The sequence below is a fragment of the Gracilinanus agilis genome, chromosome 6, assembly GCF_016433145.1.
Source record: "Gracilinanus agilis isolate LMUSP501 chromosome 6, AgileGrace, whole genome shotgun sequence".
NCBI classification, from domain to species: domain Eukaryota; kingdom Metazoa; phylum Chordata; class Mammalia; order Didelphimorphia; family Didelphidae; genus Gracilinanus; species Gracilinanus agilis.
This window is the reverse complement of record NC_058135.1, coordinates 235,231,663-235,251,575: the sequence shown is the minus strand read 5'-3', so window position 1 is coordinate 235,251,575 and position 19,913 is coordinate 235,231,663. Positions and strand designations below refer to the sequence as shown.

Genomic DNA, 19,913 nt, shown 5'->3' with positions numbered 1-19,913 from the left:
TCTCTCTTTCTCTCTCTCTCTCTCCCTCCCTCCTTATCTCCCTTATCTATGTCTGTCTGTCCCTTATCTGTTTCTCCCACTCTGTCTCCCCACCACTTTCTCTGTAACACACACACACATACCTACAGATTAAAACCCTCCACCAGCGTCAGAAGAAACACAACAGCTTTATTGTTTTCAATACTGTAGGAAAGGTTTTAATAAATTTTTTGTGAAAAGGAAATATTGTAATTTCTAGAATTCCCTATGGAAGTGAGTTTTCATTTGAAGTCTGAGTCCAACCAGTAGGAAGACCTCTTCAGGTATAAAAATAAAAGAGAGAGAGGGAACAGGGAGGGGAAAGCCAGAAGACCTAGTTCCCCAGTCAGTGTTCCCTTAGAGGGAATCTACATCAGGCTCAGAAAGGAGAAGGGATTTGTCTAAGGTCCCATAACAAGTTACAGGTCAGTGATAAAAGATTCCTCTCAACAAGTTCCCCCTAGGGAACCTCCCCTTTGCCTTCACCTTTCCCTTTCCCCATTCCCCCTCTCAAGGCAATAAGTTAAGTCAATAAGCAATTATTAGGCACCTGCTATGTGCCAGAAACTTGCTAAGAACTGCCTCGCTTATGCGTCTCTGAAATGAGAATAAGTACACATACCTGCATCAGAAACAGAATCTAGTCAATTCCAATGAGCTTTACTTTTTCAATTTTTATTTTCATTTTTGACTTTTTACATCACATTCATTTCCAAGTATTTCCCTTTCTTCCCTGTTTCCAATAGAGTTATCCTTTGTAACAAAGAAGAGAGAGACGGGGGGGAGGGGGAGAGAATGAACAGTCAGACAGAGAAACAGAGAAAGCAGAGAGAAATAAAACTGCATCGTTCCCATTCCATCTATCCGAAGCTTATGGAGGGAAAATATAGGGAAATAAAAGGAAAGAGAGAAATAAAAATATGTCATTAATGGCACTCAGTGAGCAAGAGAGCTAGAGGGAAGCTCAGGCACAAAATTTAGCAATATTTCAGCTAAATTGGACAGTTTACGGGGTCACTAAAATTTTCAGGGAGTTTTAAGCTTAAGTCTTTTGTGACACCCTGTATATGCAGTCCACACCCGTAGCCCTCCACCTCTGCAAAGAAGGAGACATTTTCCCTCCTTTTGGGGACCAAGCCCAATAAGCTTTAGAGCTGAGCTAAAGTGAACTCGGAGATAGAGGGCTCCACGCACTCATCTCCCCCAATTCTTCTGAGTCTGGTTTTCCCCCTTGCTTGGTGGCCTCAGCAGGCTCCTTAGAGGGGTGCTTGCCAGATGGATTGCATTTGGTCTTGGAGACTCCCATTGTGTGAAATGAATTACAGCAACTAACTGGAAGCATGAATCATCAAGTAATAAGAGGCAGATGGCTTGCTCAGCTTAGAAGCAGCAGATGCTGCCTTGAGCTGGCTGCTTGGGGGAAACGGGCATTTTGATGTCAGCATTATCTCCCAGGCTTTGGCCAAATACTGACACCATTAATAAAGATCTTGGCTTGAGCCCTCTGTTTTTTCCAGAGTGCCCTCCCATCCACAGGCACAGCCGAGTCTTATGAAAAGCAGAATGGGAGGCAGCACGATGATAATTAGCCTTTTTTACAGAAAGGGAAATCAAGGCTCAGAGAGGAGAATTGACTGACTTAAGGTAACATAGTGAGTGAGCTAAATGCAAACCCATGGCTAGAATTGAACCCAAGCACCCTTATTTCCAGGTCAGGGATTTTTCTTTTTTTAATTTCCTCTGGGTTGGGGCTTTTTCCACTACATCACAGATTTAGAGTTGGAAAGAATCTTGGAAATTCAATTTAATTCATTACAACTTTCTTAGGCATCTCCTATGAGCCAAGCACTATGTTAGGTGCTTTCAGTACAAAGACAAAAATGAAAGAGCCCCTGCCCTCAAGTAGCTTACATCCTACTGGAGGAGGAGAGAAAAGACATCATGCATGGACACCATATAAAAACATTAACAACTGGCAATGGAGCTGAGATGTGAGGTGGTGACTCCAGATACAAAGATGGGAGACAACAAAAAAAGATGGGAGGAAGCAACAAGGAGAAGAGTTTGGAAGGAATGTTTAATGAGTGAAGGGAAGCAGCATATAATTGGCCTGAAAGGGTGGATTGGAGCCAGACTATGAAAGATTTTATTTTTGAAATTTTTTATTGATTAATTAAGAATATTTTTCCATGGTTCCGTGATTCATGTTCTTTCCCTCCCCTCCTCCCACCCACTTCCCAAAGCCTATGCACAATTCCACTGGGTTTTACATGTGTCATTGATCAAGACCTATTTCCATACTATTGATATTTTCACTAGGGTGATCACTTAGAGTCTACATCCCCAATCATGTCCCCATTGACCCATGTGATCAAGTAGTTGTTTTTCTTCTGTGTTTTTACTGTTATAGGTAATTTATAATTTATAGATAGGGCTTTCCTTTTCACTACTTCCACAGTTATGAAAGACTTTAAATGCCAAAGAAAGGAGCTGGTATTTTATCCTCAAAGCAACAGGGAGTCACTTAAGCACCTTGAGTAGAGGAGTGACATGATGTGTCTTGTGCTTTAGGGATATCATTTGGTAGCTCCATAGAGGATGAGATGGAGGGGGAAGAAGCTGACTTAGAACTTGAAAGTATCTTAGCTGCCATCTAATACAAGCAGGAAACCGAGGCCCAGAGAGGCTAAGCAGCAGAGTAAGTGTTCAAACCTACATTTTCTCACTCCAAATTAAGCAAGTCTCCATTATACTGCATTATCAAAAAACCATTTACTTCATTAGTTGCCTGGAATCTGAAGACCAGACCCAGAACGAGGGCTTGTCCTAGTCACTTCCAAGGATTCTTAGCTTGACCCAGAACAGGGGTCTGATCCTGCCATGGCCTTACTTCCATTTTCTTCTTGGGATCCTTGGAAACGGAAGGGGCAGGCAGCACTATGTGACCTGATCCTCTAATTCCTGCCTGTGTAACTTTGGCCAACTCACTTCTGATCTCAGTTTCCTCCTGAGCTAATAAGACATTTTGGACCTCAATAATATATGTGCCTTGATCTCCCCTGAGTGTAAGGACCATGGCCAGCCTCCCCTCCTAGAGCCCTCCTGCTCTTTCTTGACTCCAGTCAAGAAAATTTGAAGTTGGCATTCCTAAGCAGTTCATCTTCTCCAGGACTTGCTAAAATGCTTTTTGTATTTCAGGAAACTCCTGCTGTTTGAGGGAGAGGGAAGTGGAAGTTAGGAAAGGGCAGGATTCCTTGATCACTGACCAACCCACCAGACAACCCTTCCAGGCACTTTGGGTGACACTTGGCTTAGGTAACACAGAGACTGAGAGGTTGGGGCTCCAGAGGCCTCTTGCCAATTGGCTCCTGGCTCCAAGTGCCTACCAGCTGTGAGGGACTGTCATGAAGCCTCTCCTCTTCCACAGAAGTGGGAGCACACACCTTGAATCTTTCATGAGCCTCCAGTTCTGTCAGGAGGCACCTGGTTGGATCTGGTCCAGTCCCTTCCCTTGGGGGCTGGGTGGGGACTTGGGTCCTTCTGTAGAGGCATACCTTGGAGATATTGCTGGTTTGGTTCCAGATCACAACAATAAAGCCAACATCCCAATAAAGAGAATCACACAAAAATTTTGGTTTTCTAGTACAGCTACATGTTATGTTTTTACTCTACGGTAGTCTATTAAGTGTGCAAGAGTATTGTCAAAAAATTAATTAAAATATGATTGCAAAAAAAATGCTAACCATCATCTGAGCCTTCAGCGAATCATAATCTTTTTGCTGATGGAGGGTCTTGCCTCCGGGCTGGTGACTGATGATCGATAAGGGTTGTGGCTGCTGAAGGTTGGGGTGGCTGTGGCCATTTTTAAAAATAAAGCAACAATGAAGTTTGCTACAACTTGACTCCCCCTTTCCTTTGAACACTGAGAGAACTGGTAATGGGTCTAATTTCTATCTTGTTGTGTCTCGGGAAATGAGGATGAGTTTAACATTTTATATGGACATGGTTTATGGTGTCCCGAAACAATTAAATAGTCACATCAAAGATCACCAGAGCAGAGAGAATGATAATGAAAGATTTGAAACAGGGTGAGGATGATCACAATGTGGCACAGAGGCACACTGTGAGAGCACGGCGCTAGAAAAATGGTGCCGATAGACTTGTTTGATGCAGAATTGCCACAGATCTTCAATTTGTTAAAAAAAAAAGCAGCATCTTCAAAACTCAATAAAATGAAATGCAATAAAATGAGGTGTGCCTGTAGCGATCTGAGTGTCTGTTGGAGGAGTCTGCCACAACTGCCTTTCTGTGTGAGCGCGTGTGTGTTTGTGCTAGTATGTGTGTCTGTGTCTGTGTTACTATGCATAAGTGTGTGTGTCTGTGTGTTAGTGTGTGTCTGTTTGTGTTAGTGTGTGTCTATGTTTGTGCTAATATGTTTGTTGTGCTAATATGTGTTGAGGAGATTGACCCAAGGCAGAAGAATCTCCTCCATCTCTATTCATCGAGTGTCTCTGGATCGGTACGCTCTGCCACAAGGGTATTCTTTCCTCTGGTGTAAAATCTTGCTCCCCAAATCAATCCATCAATCAGTAAATGAGCAATTATTAAGCATCTGCTTATGTGCTGGGGATACAACTAGAAAAGCGGTCAGTACCGGCTCTCAAAGAGTTTATATACTTCGGATGGAAACAATAGAGTCATTCTAGATTTAGAGCTGGAAAGAATCTTGGTGAGCAACAAGTCCAGCCTGCTTATTTCCCACATGAGGAAACGGAGGCACAGAAGGGGTTCAGATTTGCCCAGGGTCATGTAGTTTGTAAGGGTCTGAGGTGAGATTTGAATCCAACTCTTCTTCACTCCCTTTCCATCATACTGCCTTCTACCACAAAATCAATGTGTGGTACTTTGGTGGGAGCGAGGGGGCATTAGCCACTGAGGGAGAGGGAATCTGCAAAGCTCTCATTTGGGAGACTGACTCTGAAGGAAGCTAGGGATTCTCTGAGGTGGGGGTGAAGAGGGAGCACATTCCAGGCATGGGGAGCGGGGAAGGCACTCTGTCCAAAGGCATGGGACAAGAGATGGAGCAATGGATGTGAGGAGTATCAAGAGGGCGTTTGGCTGAGGCTAAAACCATGAGAAAGCCAGGGAGAGCATGAAAGAGGCTGAAAAAAAGCAGCAGGCAGGTTGGGAGGGGTTTGAAATGCAGCAGAGGCATTTGTATTAGATGCCACACATCATAGGGAGCCTCTGAAATCCATGAAGCCGATGAAAACACGGTACTAACTATTATCCACCAGGCAACTACAATATAGAGGAGATTCCCTCCCCTTCTAGCCCTCCTTTCTCCATTCCCAGCCTCTCTGCCTCTTATCAGTGGCAACCCCAGTCCTCAGTCCACGCTCCCGGTCCCAAAGGGCTTGGCTTCTTGATGCTATCAAAATTGACCCCACTAAGGCATTAGTTGGGAAAGGCTCGATGTATGCCTCCTTCCCATGGGCTAAATGCCTTTAAAATGGGAACGGCTGAAAGGGGAAAGTCATCAAGACATGGAGGAATTCATCTTTAATGCTAGAATTCTCCCTACTTTGACAGTTGATGGGAGAGAGAGCAGAGTGAAGAGTTTTCCCTGGTGTCCCCTCATGTAGGCAGCTGCCTGCCTTCCAACAGAAGTAACATGATGATCGATTCAGACATGGTTAGAAGATAGTCCTCAGGGAATAAGCTGAAGCTCGCCAGACTCTCAAAGCCTCATAGAGCAAGAAGAAAGCGACTTCTAGAAGGAGGCCATCTGGTCCAACTCTTTTATTTTACAGCTGGGGAAACTAAGTCCTAGGGATGTTAAGTTAGATACATATTTATATACAAGTTAGATAGAGGAGGTCACAAAAGTAGTTAAATATCGGAGGTAAGACATGAGCCTTGGCTTTCTGTCTCAAAAATCAATGCCCTTTCTGTTATTCCAAATGATTATTTTGTCATTGGTGGCCTGATAGATTCATAGGAAAACTGGAGTTGTCGTTTGAAAAAAAAATTCCCTCTGTCTATTCTCACTGGATATAAACATATTTCAGATAGAATTGGACCAGGTGCTCTTGGATACCTTCTGATATGCCTTCCAAATCTGGGATTTGGAGCTAGAAGAGACCTTTGAATTTATATAGTCCAAATCCCTCATTTTATAGACTAGGGAAAGGAAGTAAGGCTCAGAGGGTAAGTGACTTGGCTAAGATCATAAAGACATTCAGAAACAAGTCTAGACTTTAAACCCAGCTACAATGACATCAAATCCAGTATTCTTTCCACTTTTCCATGTTAAATCTATGACCAACTGTATCTAGACCTGTAATTACAGAGCTTGAGATGTGGGTAACAGTCTTCTATGTCAAATTTCCTTTGAAGAGAGGCTGAAAGTCAGATTTCTTAAGGAAAAAAATGCACTTTGTAAAGAACCTGAATCTCCCAACCCCACCTTTGCCTATTCTTTAGGGCATAAAGAAAGAAATGGGAAGACCCCCTAAAAGAACCTATCTGGACCCCTCTGAAGCCCTGGAAAAAGGCAAAGAGTCCCAACTGCTGATGGAGGGAGAATGAGGCAAGCTCAGTTCATATAAGACCAGACTGTCAGTGTTAGGACACCCTTGGCCAGCTAGCCTGAGACAGCTCCTTTGCAGATTGGGTGGATTTTGGAGGAAAAGGGAAAGCCATTTCAGCTCTGAACTTGACCAGGTCATTCAATCCCATTGGTGGATACTACTCAAGGTCTTTCTGGCTTTGGGGATCTGGGTGCAGACGGGCTACCAGGACTGAGAAAAGGGAAAGTACCTGGGAGTCCTTGAGAACCCAAATGACTACCTTCTTCACCATCACCAATCAGTCAATAAGGATTTACTGAGCACCTATAGGTGGGGAGAAGGGCTTGGGGATGCCAAGATGTCTTCAAACACCCTACAAGCTCCCTCTACAGACAGAACATGAGCCAAGTGAATTTATATAGATAAATAATGAATGGAAGATTTTGCCTCTTCTTAGAGTCCTTTCTGCTTGTGGGTAAAGGCAGGTGGCCCACATTAGTACATTCTGTTGTGTTCTTTGAGCAAGGCTAACTGACAATTATAACATTTAAGCCTTTGGTATTCTGATCAGTCTATAACTGGATTCAGATCCTGTGGTGGTTCACACATAGATACATGAACAAATAGAAATCCAACATGGTAGACAAGACATTCATCCCCCAAACCAGGACACAAGACTCTGGAGGAAAATAGGGAAGAGAGGAATAGACATTTATTTGGTGCGTCAGATACCATGCTAAGAGCTTTATAAATATTATCGCATTTGATCCTTCAATCATCAGGAAGAGAAATATTAAGACCATAGAAATTGGAAAAGAAAGAAGCAGATACCAAATCCTGTGGCAAGTAATTCCACCAGGGGCTCAATCATTCTGCAGGCTCCCAGAGCTACCACTTTGAAGGGAAATATCTCAGCGAGGCTGGGGAGTAGACAGGTCAAGAAAACCAGTAAGACTCCCTGGGGGCTCCTTGCTGAGCTCAAAATAAATGCTTGTGAGTTCTAATATATATTTATTGATTATGTTCTGGGATGAATATTCATTCTAGTGTCATAGGGATTGTCTATGGGTTTCCCAGGGAGATGAGTGTGTGTTTTGATCTGTACCTGTGATTAATGCGGGGGGTGGATGCTGTGAAAGCTTCCATCTTGGATATAGGTCAGCAGCTGGTATCAGGTCAGTGAGAAGCGAAGGGACTGTTCATTGCCATAACAGTAATATGGAGGGAGGATTTGAATCCAGGTCTCAGTGACTCCAAAGCCTTGGAGTGGGTTAAATAGATCTAGCCTTTCACCTTCCTCCATTCCCCAAATATGATCATTCTTGCATTGTCTATTATTTTTGCCTTCTTGTGTACTTGTGTCCCCACCATTTCCCTTTCCTTCTAGCTAAAATGATGTGCTTTGTACTTCACCACAGCACTCCCTCCCACCCTGTGTCCCCTTGTATTTCCCTTGTTTTCATGGGTCCATCTGCTATGTGTGGAATGCCTTCTTCCCATCCCTATTCCTAAATTTGTACCTGTGAAATTTATATTTGCCCATAAGGAGGCAACCAAACACATTTATATTAGCACTTTGAAGTTTAAGATATATAAACAAGGGGGCAGCTGGGTGGTTTAATGGACTGAGAGCCAGACCTAGAGACTGGACATCCTGGGTTCAAATCTTGCCTTAGACCCTTCCTAACTGTGTGACCCTGGACAAGTCCCTTAACCCCCATAACCTAGTCCTTATCTCTCTTCTGCCTTGGAACCAATACACAATATTGATTCTAAGATGGAAGGGAAGGGTATAAAAATAATTATAAATAAATATTTCCTTTGCTCTTCACAAGAACTATATGTGGTGAGAGATAATGGAGACTAGAGACATTAAGTAACTGCCCAAGGTCACAAGACACATTTTATGAGAAGCAGATCCTCATCTTTGTTATAAACAAAAGGGGTCCTAGGGAGATATAGAGATATAATGATGTGAATGTATCTATCTGTATTCTCCTCAGCTGCAGATGATGGAGGAACACGAACCCCAATCACCCTTGACAGTTGTTATAATTTTTCCTTTCTCTCTAACAGTTGCCCAGGGAGGACGCTGGAGAGGTTAGATAGATGGATAACCTTTCCAGGTCCAACCTGGGGTTGGATAGATTAATTATAGGGCTTTTGATTTGCCTTGGATTACATTTGGTATCTGACTGTGTTGACTCCCTCCCCAAGGGTCGTGATATAAAGACCACTCAGAAAGGTACTTATTGAACTCTCGTTATAATCAGGGAAAGGATAAACAGGCCAAGGATTGGGGATTGGAGACCCTATCAATCTATTATCTATAACTAGTTGACAATCAGGACTGGAGGCTATTAATTAGGTGGAAGCTGGAGATTTACTCTCTCCACTACCTCTGGCCCAGCCTGGCCACAGCCAAGCCAGAGAATATGGAATGCTATTGATACAGCTGTGTTGGTGATTTTATTCTCTCAGCTTTCTCACTACCAGTGTTTGGTGATGCACTAGCTCTCACAGTCTTTCAGGAAATATTCAGATTCTTCCTACCCTCTTCTTCATAGACCTCCCTGCCTCCCTTCATCACCTATTTAGAGATTTACCAGTCCAGAGACTCCTGCCCAGAGACCTCCAAAGCCCAGAGAGACCTCTTCCAAGTGGCTGTTAGGGGTATTTATACTGTGGGGTCAACTGACGTTTGCCCCTGGCTCACGGCACCTGGGAACATTCCGTATCTTCCAACTGCCTTCCCTGTCATTCAAGGTGGCATCCATCATTTCCCAGATTGTGAATATAACATCTTGTACCCCACATTCTCTGCCTCCAAATCCATTTTGCCTCCTCAGGATGCTTCTCAAACACCAATCACTCTATGAAATCTCTCCAACTCATTCTTCCCTGTCCCTTCTCCCTCTTAATTCAGTTTAAGTTAACCAACATTTATTGAACTCCTAATGTTTTCAAGGGCATTACGCTAAACAACAGTGATACAAAGACAAATTATAATCGTGTCCAAGAACTTGCTTCAGGTTGGAGCAATTTGTCTGCAAATAAATAAAGGCAAAGCAACGTAAAATAATTTTCAGAGGGAGAGCAGATTGATTTTCTTCCAGGTTCCAAGAGTACTAGGTTTGTACCTTTCCTATGAACTTATCAGGTATTATTTTGATCATTTCAAATATTTGTATTATTGATTTCCCTTCGTTCAATCTAAGGCTCTACCTCAGACTGTCAGCCATGTCCCAAGAAATAGAATCATACACCCGCTTCTCCAGGGTGAACTCCTATTATGCCTGTGATTTCATCACAGTGAAGTAGGTTTATGGACTTGGAATCAGTCATCTCACCTCTGTCTGCCTTAGTTTCTTGATCTGTGAAATGGGGATAACAATACCTAGCTCCCAGGGTTCTCGAGAGGATCAAATGAAACCATATTTGTAAAGCATTTTGCAAATCTTTAAAGATCTATATTATTATGCTAGTTTTTGTTCTTATTATATGATGACTCATGGTACTCCTGCCAGGGAGGCTGGGCAGGAGTGGGAATATTAGCATGAGACCCCTAGGAGGTAAGGATACCATTGACTTGTTTTGGACATTTCATTTTTCAAATTTTTTTTTCAATTAATAAAAATTGATTTTCTTTCTCTCATTCTTTCCTCACCACTGGGGAAAAAATGAAAATAAACAAACCCCTTAAAGACAAACAAACCCTTTCCTACTGTCTTACTATCAATTTTAAGACAGAAAAGTGGCAAGGGCTAGGCAAACAGGGTTAAGTAAGTGACTTGCCCAGAGTCTCACAGTTAGGAAGTATCTGAGGTCAAATTCGAATCCAGCTACTCCTGACTCCAGGCCTGGTGTTCTCTCCATTGTGCTACTAGCTGCTCTACAACTCCCCCCACCCCAACTTTTTAAAATAAATATTCATAGTCAAACAAAAAGAAAAAAATCCTGTATTGATAGAATACCAAAACTTTTAAAATTTTAAAAAAAGGTTCCTTTTAAAAATATTATTCATACCCTGAATTTAACAAATATCAAATATAGTTTTTGTTTTTATATCACAGTCATTTTTGGAGATGCCTTCCTCCTTAAAATTGAGCCCACCCTTGTATCCCAATAAATCTTTAAGCAGACATTTGAAGCAGTGTTAGTGGAAAGAGCCTTGGGCTTGGGGCAGAAGGACTGTGTTCAAATCCCACCTCACTCACTATTCATTAGAGCTTTGGGAAATCTCTTCACCCTCTTGAATTCCTGCTCCTCACCTTTCCCATCTATAAAATGAGGGGAATGGATTAAATGACCTCTAAGGGTCCTTCCAACTCTTAATTGTGAGCCCATCGGTCTGAGACCTCTGGCAGTGCCACAACAGCCTAATCCCCCCCTACTTCTGTACAGAAAAGAGGGTGCTGTGTTTCCTCCTCTTTTTTCTCCACTGGTTTCCTTTGAGGGATTAGAAAAAATGTACATGTGAGCTTTAAGGGACCTGGAATTTAAATGGAGCCGGAATGGCTTATTTAGGTTAGGGCTTAATTAATGTGGGGTTGTGGTTGTGGCTGTCTGGGTTACAGGATGGGTCTTGGGTTGAGTGAATGACGGGAGGCAGTGCTGGGTGTGTGTGTGTGTGTGTGTGTGTGTGTGTGTGTGTGTGTGTGTGTGTGTGTGTGTGGTATAGAATGAGAGGGAGCTGATGAGACCGAGTCACTCCATTTAGAACTGGGAGTTCCCTTTGGGTTAATTAAGGCTGAGGGCATGGCTGGGAGGTAGGAGTTGGAGCTCTTTAGGGGGTAATTCATCATGACAGCAGAGATCTGTCTTATTGGTTTTCGTTTCAGAGATGCAAAGATGAGGGAAAGGGAAAAGGGGGGGGGAAGTGTTGTTTGTACTGGAAAACCCTGATGTGCTGCAGGACTGGACTGACTATAACAAGGATCTCTGAGAAGTTCCCGATCCTGAAGGCTGCCCAGTCAAGACAGAGAGAAATAGAAGGAAGTGGCTTTATTTGAACTAAATGGGATGAGAGAAACTACCTTCTTTCCATTCCAGATGAATTCCATTGTGGTTCCTTGTGGGATTGAGATGGAGAGAAGAGACAGATCATAAAAAGAACCCCTTCTCCAGTCCTTCTTTCTCCATCTGATTGCCCAGAGACCAGATCACGTAGGACTCCAGCTATTGCTTGTTCCACGACCCCTGGGAGATGCCCAGAGCTTCACAATTTGTAGACTGTCTTCACCTTCCTTCTTTCAGTTGGCAACTCTTCAAGAGTCAAGATGAAGCAGTAGAGGCAAAGGGACTTGTCCATGGTAACAGGGGGAGTAAGAAATGATTCCAGGACTTGAAGAAAGCCAGGGTTCAAATCCCAGCTCTGCTCCTCAAGACTTATGTGACTTTGGTAATTAATGAGTCCATCAGTGACTCAGGAAGCATTTGCTAATTTATCATTCTGTGCCAGGCACTGAGGACACAAAGACAAAAGTGAATCAACCCTTTCCTCAAGGGTAGACAACAAGTACATCTAGAGATGGACTTCAGTACATATAGCAATAATTATGATTCAATTTGAGAGGAGAAATTGTGCTAGCAGCTGGGGGAACCAGGAAAGGTCTCATGTAGAAGTCACTTAAACTAACTTCCTGGGACCCAGATTCCTCTTCTATCAAAAGAGGGGATTGGACTAGATATCCTCCAAATACCTAAATTTAGGTGGTTTAATGAATATAGTGTTGGACTTGGAATTAGGATGATCTGAATTCAAGTCTTACCCCAAACATTTTCCAGTTGTATAACTTTGGACAAGTTACTTACTGTTCAGTGCCTTAGTTTCCTCATCTCTAAAACTGGGAAAATAGGGGCAGCTTGGTAGCAGTGCCAAGCCTGGAGTCAGGACGACTTGGATTCAACTCTGGCCTCAGACACTTCCTAGCTGTGTGACCCTGGGCAAGTCACTTAACCTCAATTGCCCAGCCCTTGCTGCTTTTCTGCCTAAGGCAGAAGGTAATGGGTTAAAAAACTAATAAAATGGAGATAATAATAGCATTTACCTCCCAGGGTTGTTGTGAGGATAAAATTGAGATATTTTATAAAGTGCTTCGCAAATCTTTAAGTGCTCTACAAAACCTAGCTATTATTACTGTTAAATCTTTGATCCCACAAAGAGACACTTCATCTTAAAACTCAGATAACCTGACCTGAAGAAATCTCTCTTTCTCCTAAAGCTGAGACCGACTCGGGACAAAGTAGCTTCCCAGACCTCAGCACTTTAACCGTATTCCATAATATTGATCCCAGCCCTCCCTCACCCTGATACAGTCATAATGGACTCCCTGAAGCCCCTTCTAAAGATTAAACAATTGAGCCTCGGTGGCCAAGCCCCGCTTTTGGCTGGGGTTCAGATTTGGTCCCATCCAAGCATTCCAGATAGAATTTTCACTTCCCTCTACTCTAATTGAATAATTTACTGTAAATAGCTGCCATTCACTGTCAGAGCCACAGAGCCTCATTAGCCAAATGGAGGTGAGTAAGGTTTGGCTTTTAATGCATTGGGCAGGATAAAATGGAATGATCTAAATGGAGCCATCAATACCGGCTGCTGAATTAAGTCATAAGCACTTAGAGCTTCAAGTCCTTCTTGTAAATTAGAGGCTCCCCCGCCTCTCGCCCATCACTCAGAGAAGAATATGGATGAAATATAGCTCCCTGCTCCCATCTCTGTACTCTTAAAGATGCTGGATAAGCCTCCTGGCATCCCTGACTTGGGTCCTGCTGTGGGTGGGGAGCTTCCCTCTTCTCTCACTTCTCCCCATTATTTCCTCCTCTCAGATTCCCTCCTCTCCCCTCCCCAAATCAATGACCACAGGAAGACATTTTTCTTCATCCTGACCTTTCCGGATGCCGGGCAGCTATTGATTGCCTTTCACCATAGATGGTTGAGCTGGGAAGGACCTTCGGAGTCCTTTTGCCTAACCCTTTCCTCTTCTAGATGAGGAAGCTGAGATCCAGAGAAGATGAATGAAGTGCCCTCAGCCACACAGGCAGTAACTGACAGGAAAGATCTGATCCCAGGTTCTCTGATTTCTAGATAGGACAACTCAGACCATGTTGCTTGAAATCATAAGCTTTAGAGAGCTAAGAGGAACCTTAGAAATCTTTTTTTTTTCCTTCTTGTTCTTCATTTCACATAGGAAGAAACTGAGGGACTTACTAGAAGAATATAAAATTAATATATTGCAGAACTGAGATTTGACCTCAGGTCTTCAGGCTCTAAATCTATTTCCCTTTCTCAGAAAAATTAGAATCTCCTGATTTAGCTTGAGCAGGAACATATGTTATTTTTTCCTTTTGTGAAGAAAAGCAATAGGGGGAGAAATAGACAGAGACAGAGAGAGAAAGAGAGAGAGACAGAGACAGAGACAGAGACACAGAGAGACAGAGAGGGAGGGAGAGGAAAGGAAGGAAAGATCAGGGGAGGAGGAGGAGGATAGAGAAAACTGGTAAACTGCAATTCATTCCTTGGGATCTTTTGATAAAGAATTCCTCCTGTGGCCAGTATCTCTAAAATGAATCTTCTTTCAAAGAAGACTTTGACTAACAGACCTCTTCCCAGGAGGAGATCTGTATAATGTGAAGCAACGTATTGCTTTGTCTCATTTTTCTTCATTTGTAAATAATTTTTAATGACCAAACTAAACTTGGGACTTTTTCTAACTACTAAAACCAATCTCCTCTCTGGGTTTTGACTGTAATCTTTGGAAAAGGAATAAATGTCAGGCCCTGTTGTGACAAAAAACAAACTAACAAAAAAATGAGAAAAACCACAGGACCCCTATATTCTATTCAGCACACCAGTTTCTCTAAGAATTTAAATTATGGATATCTTCTGTTTTATAACACTTTCCTTTCCTACCCTCCACCTTGACCATCTAGCCTTGTTAACCAAGAATAAACAAAGTTAGAAAAGCAGTTCAACACAACTAACCAAAAGAGCAAAGGAAGTGGTACTATATTCAGTATTTCACACTGAGAATATCTTATGTTTGCAATGAAGGGAGGGAAGTGTGTTTGGCAGCTAGGTGGTACAGTGGCTAGACCACTAGAAGTCAGGAAGACTAGAATTCAACGGTATCCTCATGACATTTTCTAGTTGTGTAATCCTGAACAAGCCATTAAACCCATTTTGCCTCAGTTTCCTCATCTGTAAAATAAACTGGAGAAGGAAATGGCAAAGTGCACCAGTATCTTTGCCAAGAAAACCCCAAATGGGTTCATGAAGAGTTAGACAGGGTTGAAAACAACTGAAAAACAAGCAGCACACAGCTACTAAGCACCTTGGTTACAAGGGCTACGAAGCCAAGAGCAGAGAATCCCTCAGTGAGCTCGTAATCATGTAGAGAAGGCAGCAGCCTTTGCCTTCATTGTGCATGGGTTGGGTTTAAGTGAGGCACAGTTGCACAACTCTCTTCCAGTGGTAAGACAAAGGCTAAGATGTCTGATGATGGCCTGCGAGGCACTGGATGATCCTGCCATCTGCCATGTCTGACCAAGCTCTCGTTTTCATTCACCTGTTCTGCTGGGGGAAGCCTTCATACGCTTGGGATAGACACCCTGCCCTGAGCTATTGACAGATTTGAGGCTTGACAATTGTTAACCTGATTTAGCCCATCCTACCAGATGGTTTCACCAAAAGTGTGGTCACTCTGCATGCTCCAGCTTCTTGGAGCCACAGGTGAGAGTTGGGTGGCAGGTGGACACTAAGGATGGATGAACATCCCTGAAAAGGACTCCACAAGTCCTCACATGGGAGGTTCTAGTCCTTCCTGGCTACCATGACTCTTCCTAACTTTCTTTTCTCCAGGCTAGCCAACCTTCTTTCTTTTACTTGTTCTTCTATGATACGGATTCACAACCCTTTACCATCCTTGTCGTCATCCTCTGGACCTGCTCACATGGGTCCAGTTTCTTTCCTAAACTGCATCTCTTAAGTCAAGGTTGGATATTCCAAATATGGTCTGACCAGAGCAAAATACAGTGGGATGATTATAGCTTTATTCCTGCAAACTCAGCTTCTAGCCTCAGCCCCAAATCACACTATCTGTTTTTTGGCTGCCATGACACAATATTCTGAGCTCTCTGCCTCTCTCATAATAACATCTCCCAGGGTTATTGTAAGGATCAAATGAAATGCATTTGTAAAATGTTTAGCACAGTAGACACTATATAAATGCTTACCCTGCCTTCCCTTCTCTTTTCTAAAAAAAGAACATTTTTAATAACACACATTGGTTATTGTTCATCTCATTCAATGGTGTCCAATTCTTCAAGCCCCCATTTGAGGTTTTCTTGGAAAAGAGAGTGCAGTGGTTTTGTATTTCCTCCAAGCTCCAGCTCGTTTTATAGATGAGGAGACTGAGGCAATCAGGATGAAGTGACTTGCCCAGGGTCACCCAGATAATGTTTGAGGCCAGATTTAAAAAAAAAAACCTCAAAAACGTTTACTTTCCTTTTTAGATCTTTATGAAGTATCACTTCCAAGACAGAAGAGTGGTAAGGACTAGGCAACTGGGGTTAAGTGACTTGTCCAGGGTCACAAAGCTAGGAAGTATCTGAGCCCACATTGAAACCCAGAACTCCAAGTCTCCAGAACTGACTCTTTATCCACTGAGCTCTGACTTAGCTTCCCTTAGGCTTAACTTAAGGATCACCTTCTTTATAAGGCCTTTCCTAATTATCCTTTCCCTGAGTTATTAATATATCTCTCACTGCCTCCTGAATTGAAGCCATTCAAGCATTTATTATGTACCTGCTATGTGCTACAAACTATATTATACAAAGACAAAAATAAAAAAAAAAAGTCCCTGCCCTCGAGGAGCTTACATTCTAGAGAAACAAGAACATAGATCATATAATAATAATAGCTGATGTTTACATAGATATTCCTATGGGCCAGGTACCATGTTAAGTGCTTTACAATCAGTATCTTATTTAATCCTCACAACAACTCCAGGAGCTAGGTGCTATTATCGGTCTCATTTTACAGAGAAAAGTAATTTGCCCAGGTCACACAGCTATCGGATTTGAACCCGGGCCTTCCTGATTCTACTTGTTGTCATTATTCAGTCATGCCTTATTCTTTATGACCCCACGGACCACAGCACATCAGGGCTATCTATTTTCCACTATCTCTCAAAGTCTCTCCAAATTCATGTTCATTATTTCTATGACACTATCTCTCCATCTCAACTTCTGCTTCTCCCTTCTCCTTTTGCCTTCAATCTCTCCCTATATCAGGGTCTTTTCCAATGAGTCCTGGAGGGAGAAAGACTCATCTTCCTGAGTTCGAATCTGGCCTCAGGCACTTATTACCTGTGTGACCCTGGGCAAGTCCCTTAACCCTATTTGCATTAGTTTCCTCATCTGTAAAATGAACTGGAAAAGGAAATGGCAAACCAATCTGATATCTTTGCCAAGAAAGCCCCACATGGAGTCACAAAGAGTTACATTACTGCAAAACAACCAAACAACAAAAAGAATTAATAGGATCAACTAATGGAGGTTAATAAGGGCTAATGAAGAACCTAGATTGATGGTAGGACTGTACTGGTTACATTAGGAGAAATAGAGAATTCAAGGGAGAGAACAGAGCTTGGGGACCAGGATTGGAGAGGTTCTAGATTAAATTACTACAGAAGGATCTGATCCCCTCAAGAATCAGGAAGAGGCTGAGAGTTTTCTGAATTCTCTGTTGTAAGATGGGAGAGTCTAAAAATTCATGTGGCCCCACGTTGGGCCTGGGTCCTCTCCCTAGAGGATGCAGGACATAGTGATGGCAATGGGCTTAGCCTGGAAGAGGAACATTGAGAGTTTCAGCCTCAATTCTCCCATGAATCAATTAGCTTTGTGATCTTGAATAAGTCACTTTCTTTGAACTAATAAAGGAGGTAATTGGGCTAAAGTCTCTTCTAGTTTTAAACTTGTAGGATACATGCTGGGAGAGAAACCATTTCTGGTAAATTCTGAGATCAAATGTAATAGGGATCAGGCCACTGGCAATTTATACACTTCAATGGAGGGAAGACCCAGCCTGTCTCACAAATGAACCCTGAGGCAAGTCTTTCAAGAAACACATTCTTGAAAGGGAAAATGGTAGGAGAAATCTTGGGAATTTTCCATTAAGCAGAAACAAATGCATTACAGGTTCTCTCCCATCAGCCTCGTGGGAGCAGGCAGATTTCAGCTGGATGGGGACTCTCTCCCCAGAGTGCATTATTATAGGCTAATCCTTCTTCTCTCAGTGGGAATTATGTCTGAGCCCTAATGCATATGAGAAGTATTGTGATAGAACTCTTCCAGAAAGAGAGCACTCAGGATCCTTTGAGTTTAAGGGCTATTTGCAGCTTAGTTTTACCTTAAACCCCAAGGCAGCCCCATGAGGTAGGCAGGGGAAATGTCCCTCTTACAGATGAGAAGATGGAGGCTCAGACCAACCTTGTCAGGGCCAGGATTCTGGAAGGAAAACAATCTGCTTCATAGTATATCAATCCTCTTGTTCATACAACTCTTGACTTGGCTGGGCTCCTGAGACAGGACACAGGACCTTATTATTAATAGCCCAAATTAGAAATCTAATTAATTAGTCATCTAAAGAAAGGGACTGTTTCTAATTTGGCAAGGAAGAACATGTCATCATGAGAGCTTATAGGTCAAAATGGTGCCTCTGATGGTCAGAAGTCCTGGGTTGAAATTTTATCTGTGCCGTTAACTCTGTGTGATTTTTAAGAAAGTCATCTTGAGATTCAGTCCTCACATCGATAGGATAAGAGGATTAGAATAGAGTCTCTAAAGTCCCTAATGACCAATATTATTGATTTCTTGACCTGGTTCTGTGCTTCTGGTCCATGCCATCACCAATCATCATGTTCTCTCTTCCTTTCAGGGACCAGACAGTTGTGACCAGGCTCTGCTCCAGATTGGGATAAACATGATGGCATTCCCAGGGGTTAGTCATTTGGACTCTATCCCATTGCAAGGGCAGGGGTAAGTGCTGTGACAGTCCTTAAGAACTAATAGACGGTTTCTGAATCCCCCTTTCTCCTCCTTATCCTCATCTTGAACACTACTGAATTCCAGCCTTAAGATTTTGAGTCAGAAATGACCATTCCTGGGCATTGTCAGGTCCCAGGAAGGGAGAACCAGATTAGGGATGTGGAGAATTGGAGTTTATCTCCAGTAAGCTTCCCTATAAGAATTGAATAGGAATTATTTAACTTCTCAGCACCTCAGTTTCCTTGTTTGGGAAATGGGGAGAACATTTCTGTCTCTTGGGAATGTTGAGAGGAAAAATAAGGTCATGAATGTAAAGGGTTCTGAGTTCTCTGGAGCCTCATTCTATCATTATCATTATAATAGTCTGAAGAGCTTGTCTTCCTCCACCCTTGGGCTAAATTAGCTTGGCATGTCCTCTGTCTCTGAGAAAGAAGAATGGAAGGGAAAGGAAGGAGAAGGAGGATGCTTGGGGCAGCTTTAAGTCAAATAAATTGGCACCAATTTATTTAGTTTAGGTAGATAAAGATAGATTCTTGAGATTAGATAAATTAAGATAGAAAGTGAAAAGGTGTCTCCTTTTCTGTAAACAATCTTCCTAGCACTGTCCCAAGTTCCTAACAGCTTAAAATTCTGTGATTCTGATTCTCTATTCTCTATTCTCCAATTACATTTCAAACTTCTTCTCCATTAGGTATCTGTAACCTTGCTTAGGTTGACTGCCTGAACTGATGTTCCCCTTTCATTGGTTATGCTCATTGGCTTAGAGTCACAAGATCGGGGGAGAGGGGCACATATATGTACCTGGTGGGCATGTATCCCTGGACTGGTCTGGACTTACCACTCACTTGACATTCTTTCAGAGAAATATCCCTGATATTGGGAGATTTGTTCCCAAACCTTCCCACTCTAACAGACAGGGAGAGGAGAAAAGAGGGTTTTCTAGGTTTTAAAAAAAACCCAGCTTGTGTGATAGCTTTAGTCTTGAGGGCCCTGACCTTGTTCCCCAGCAGTGTGTGTGTGTGTGAAGAGATGCTCTAGTTCATCACTGGGCTTTGAAGACTGGTTACTAATTGATGTGTAAGGAATAGGACGGAGATTATTTAGATTCTGTGCTGTTTAAACAATTCCAACCTGTTCCATTTCTTACCTGGACTTCTTTGCTCGTCCTCCCTTCCCTTCCTCCTTTCTTTCTTTCTTTCGTTCTTTCTTTCTTTCTTTCTTTCTTTCTTTCTTTCTTTCTTTCTTTCTTTCTTTCTTTCTTTCTTTCTTTCTTTC

At 42.5% G+C, this 19,913-nt stretch overlaps 1 protein-coding gene across 1 annotated transcript in view; it reads left to right on the top strand.

Annotated features, from left to right (window-relative positions):
* Positions 1–19,913, top strand: part of INSC (INSC spindle orientation adaptor protein) — a 170,356-nt gene that overhangs the window by 27,895 nt on the left and 122,548 nt on the right. Inside the window, exon 2 of the mRNA XM_044681811.1 lies at positions 18,529–18,629. Coding sequence (XP_044537746.1) covers positions 18,529–18,629 — 101 coding nt within the window. The remainder of the gene's footprint in view (positions 1–18,528; positions 18,630–19,913) is intronic.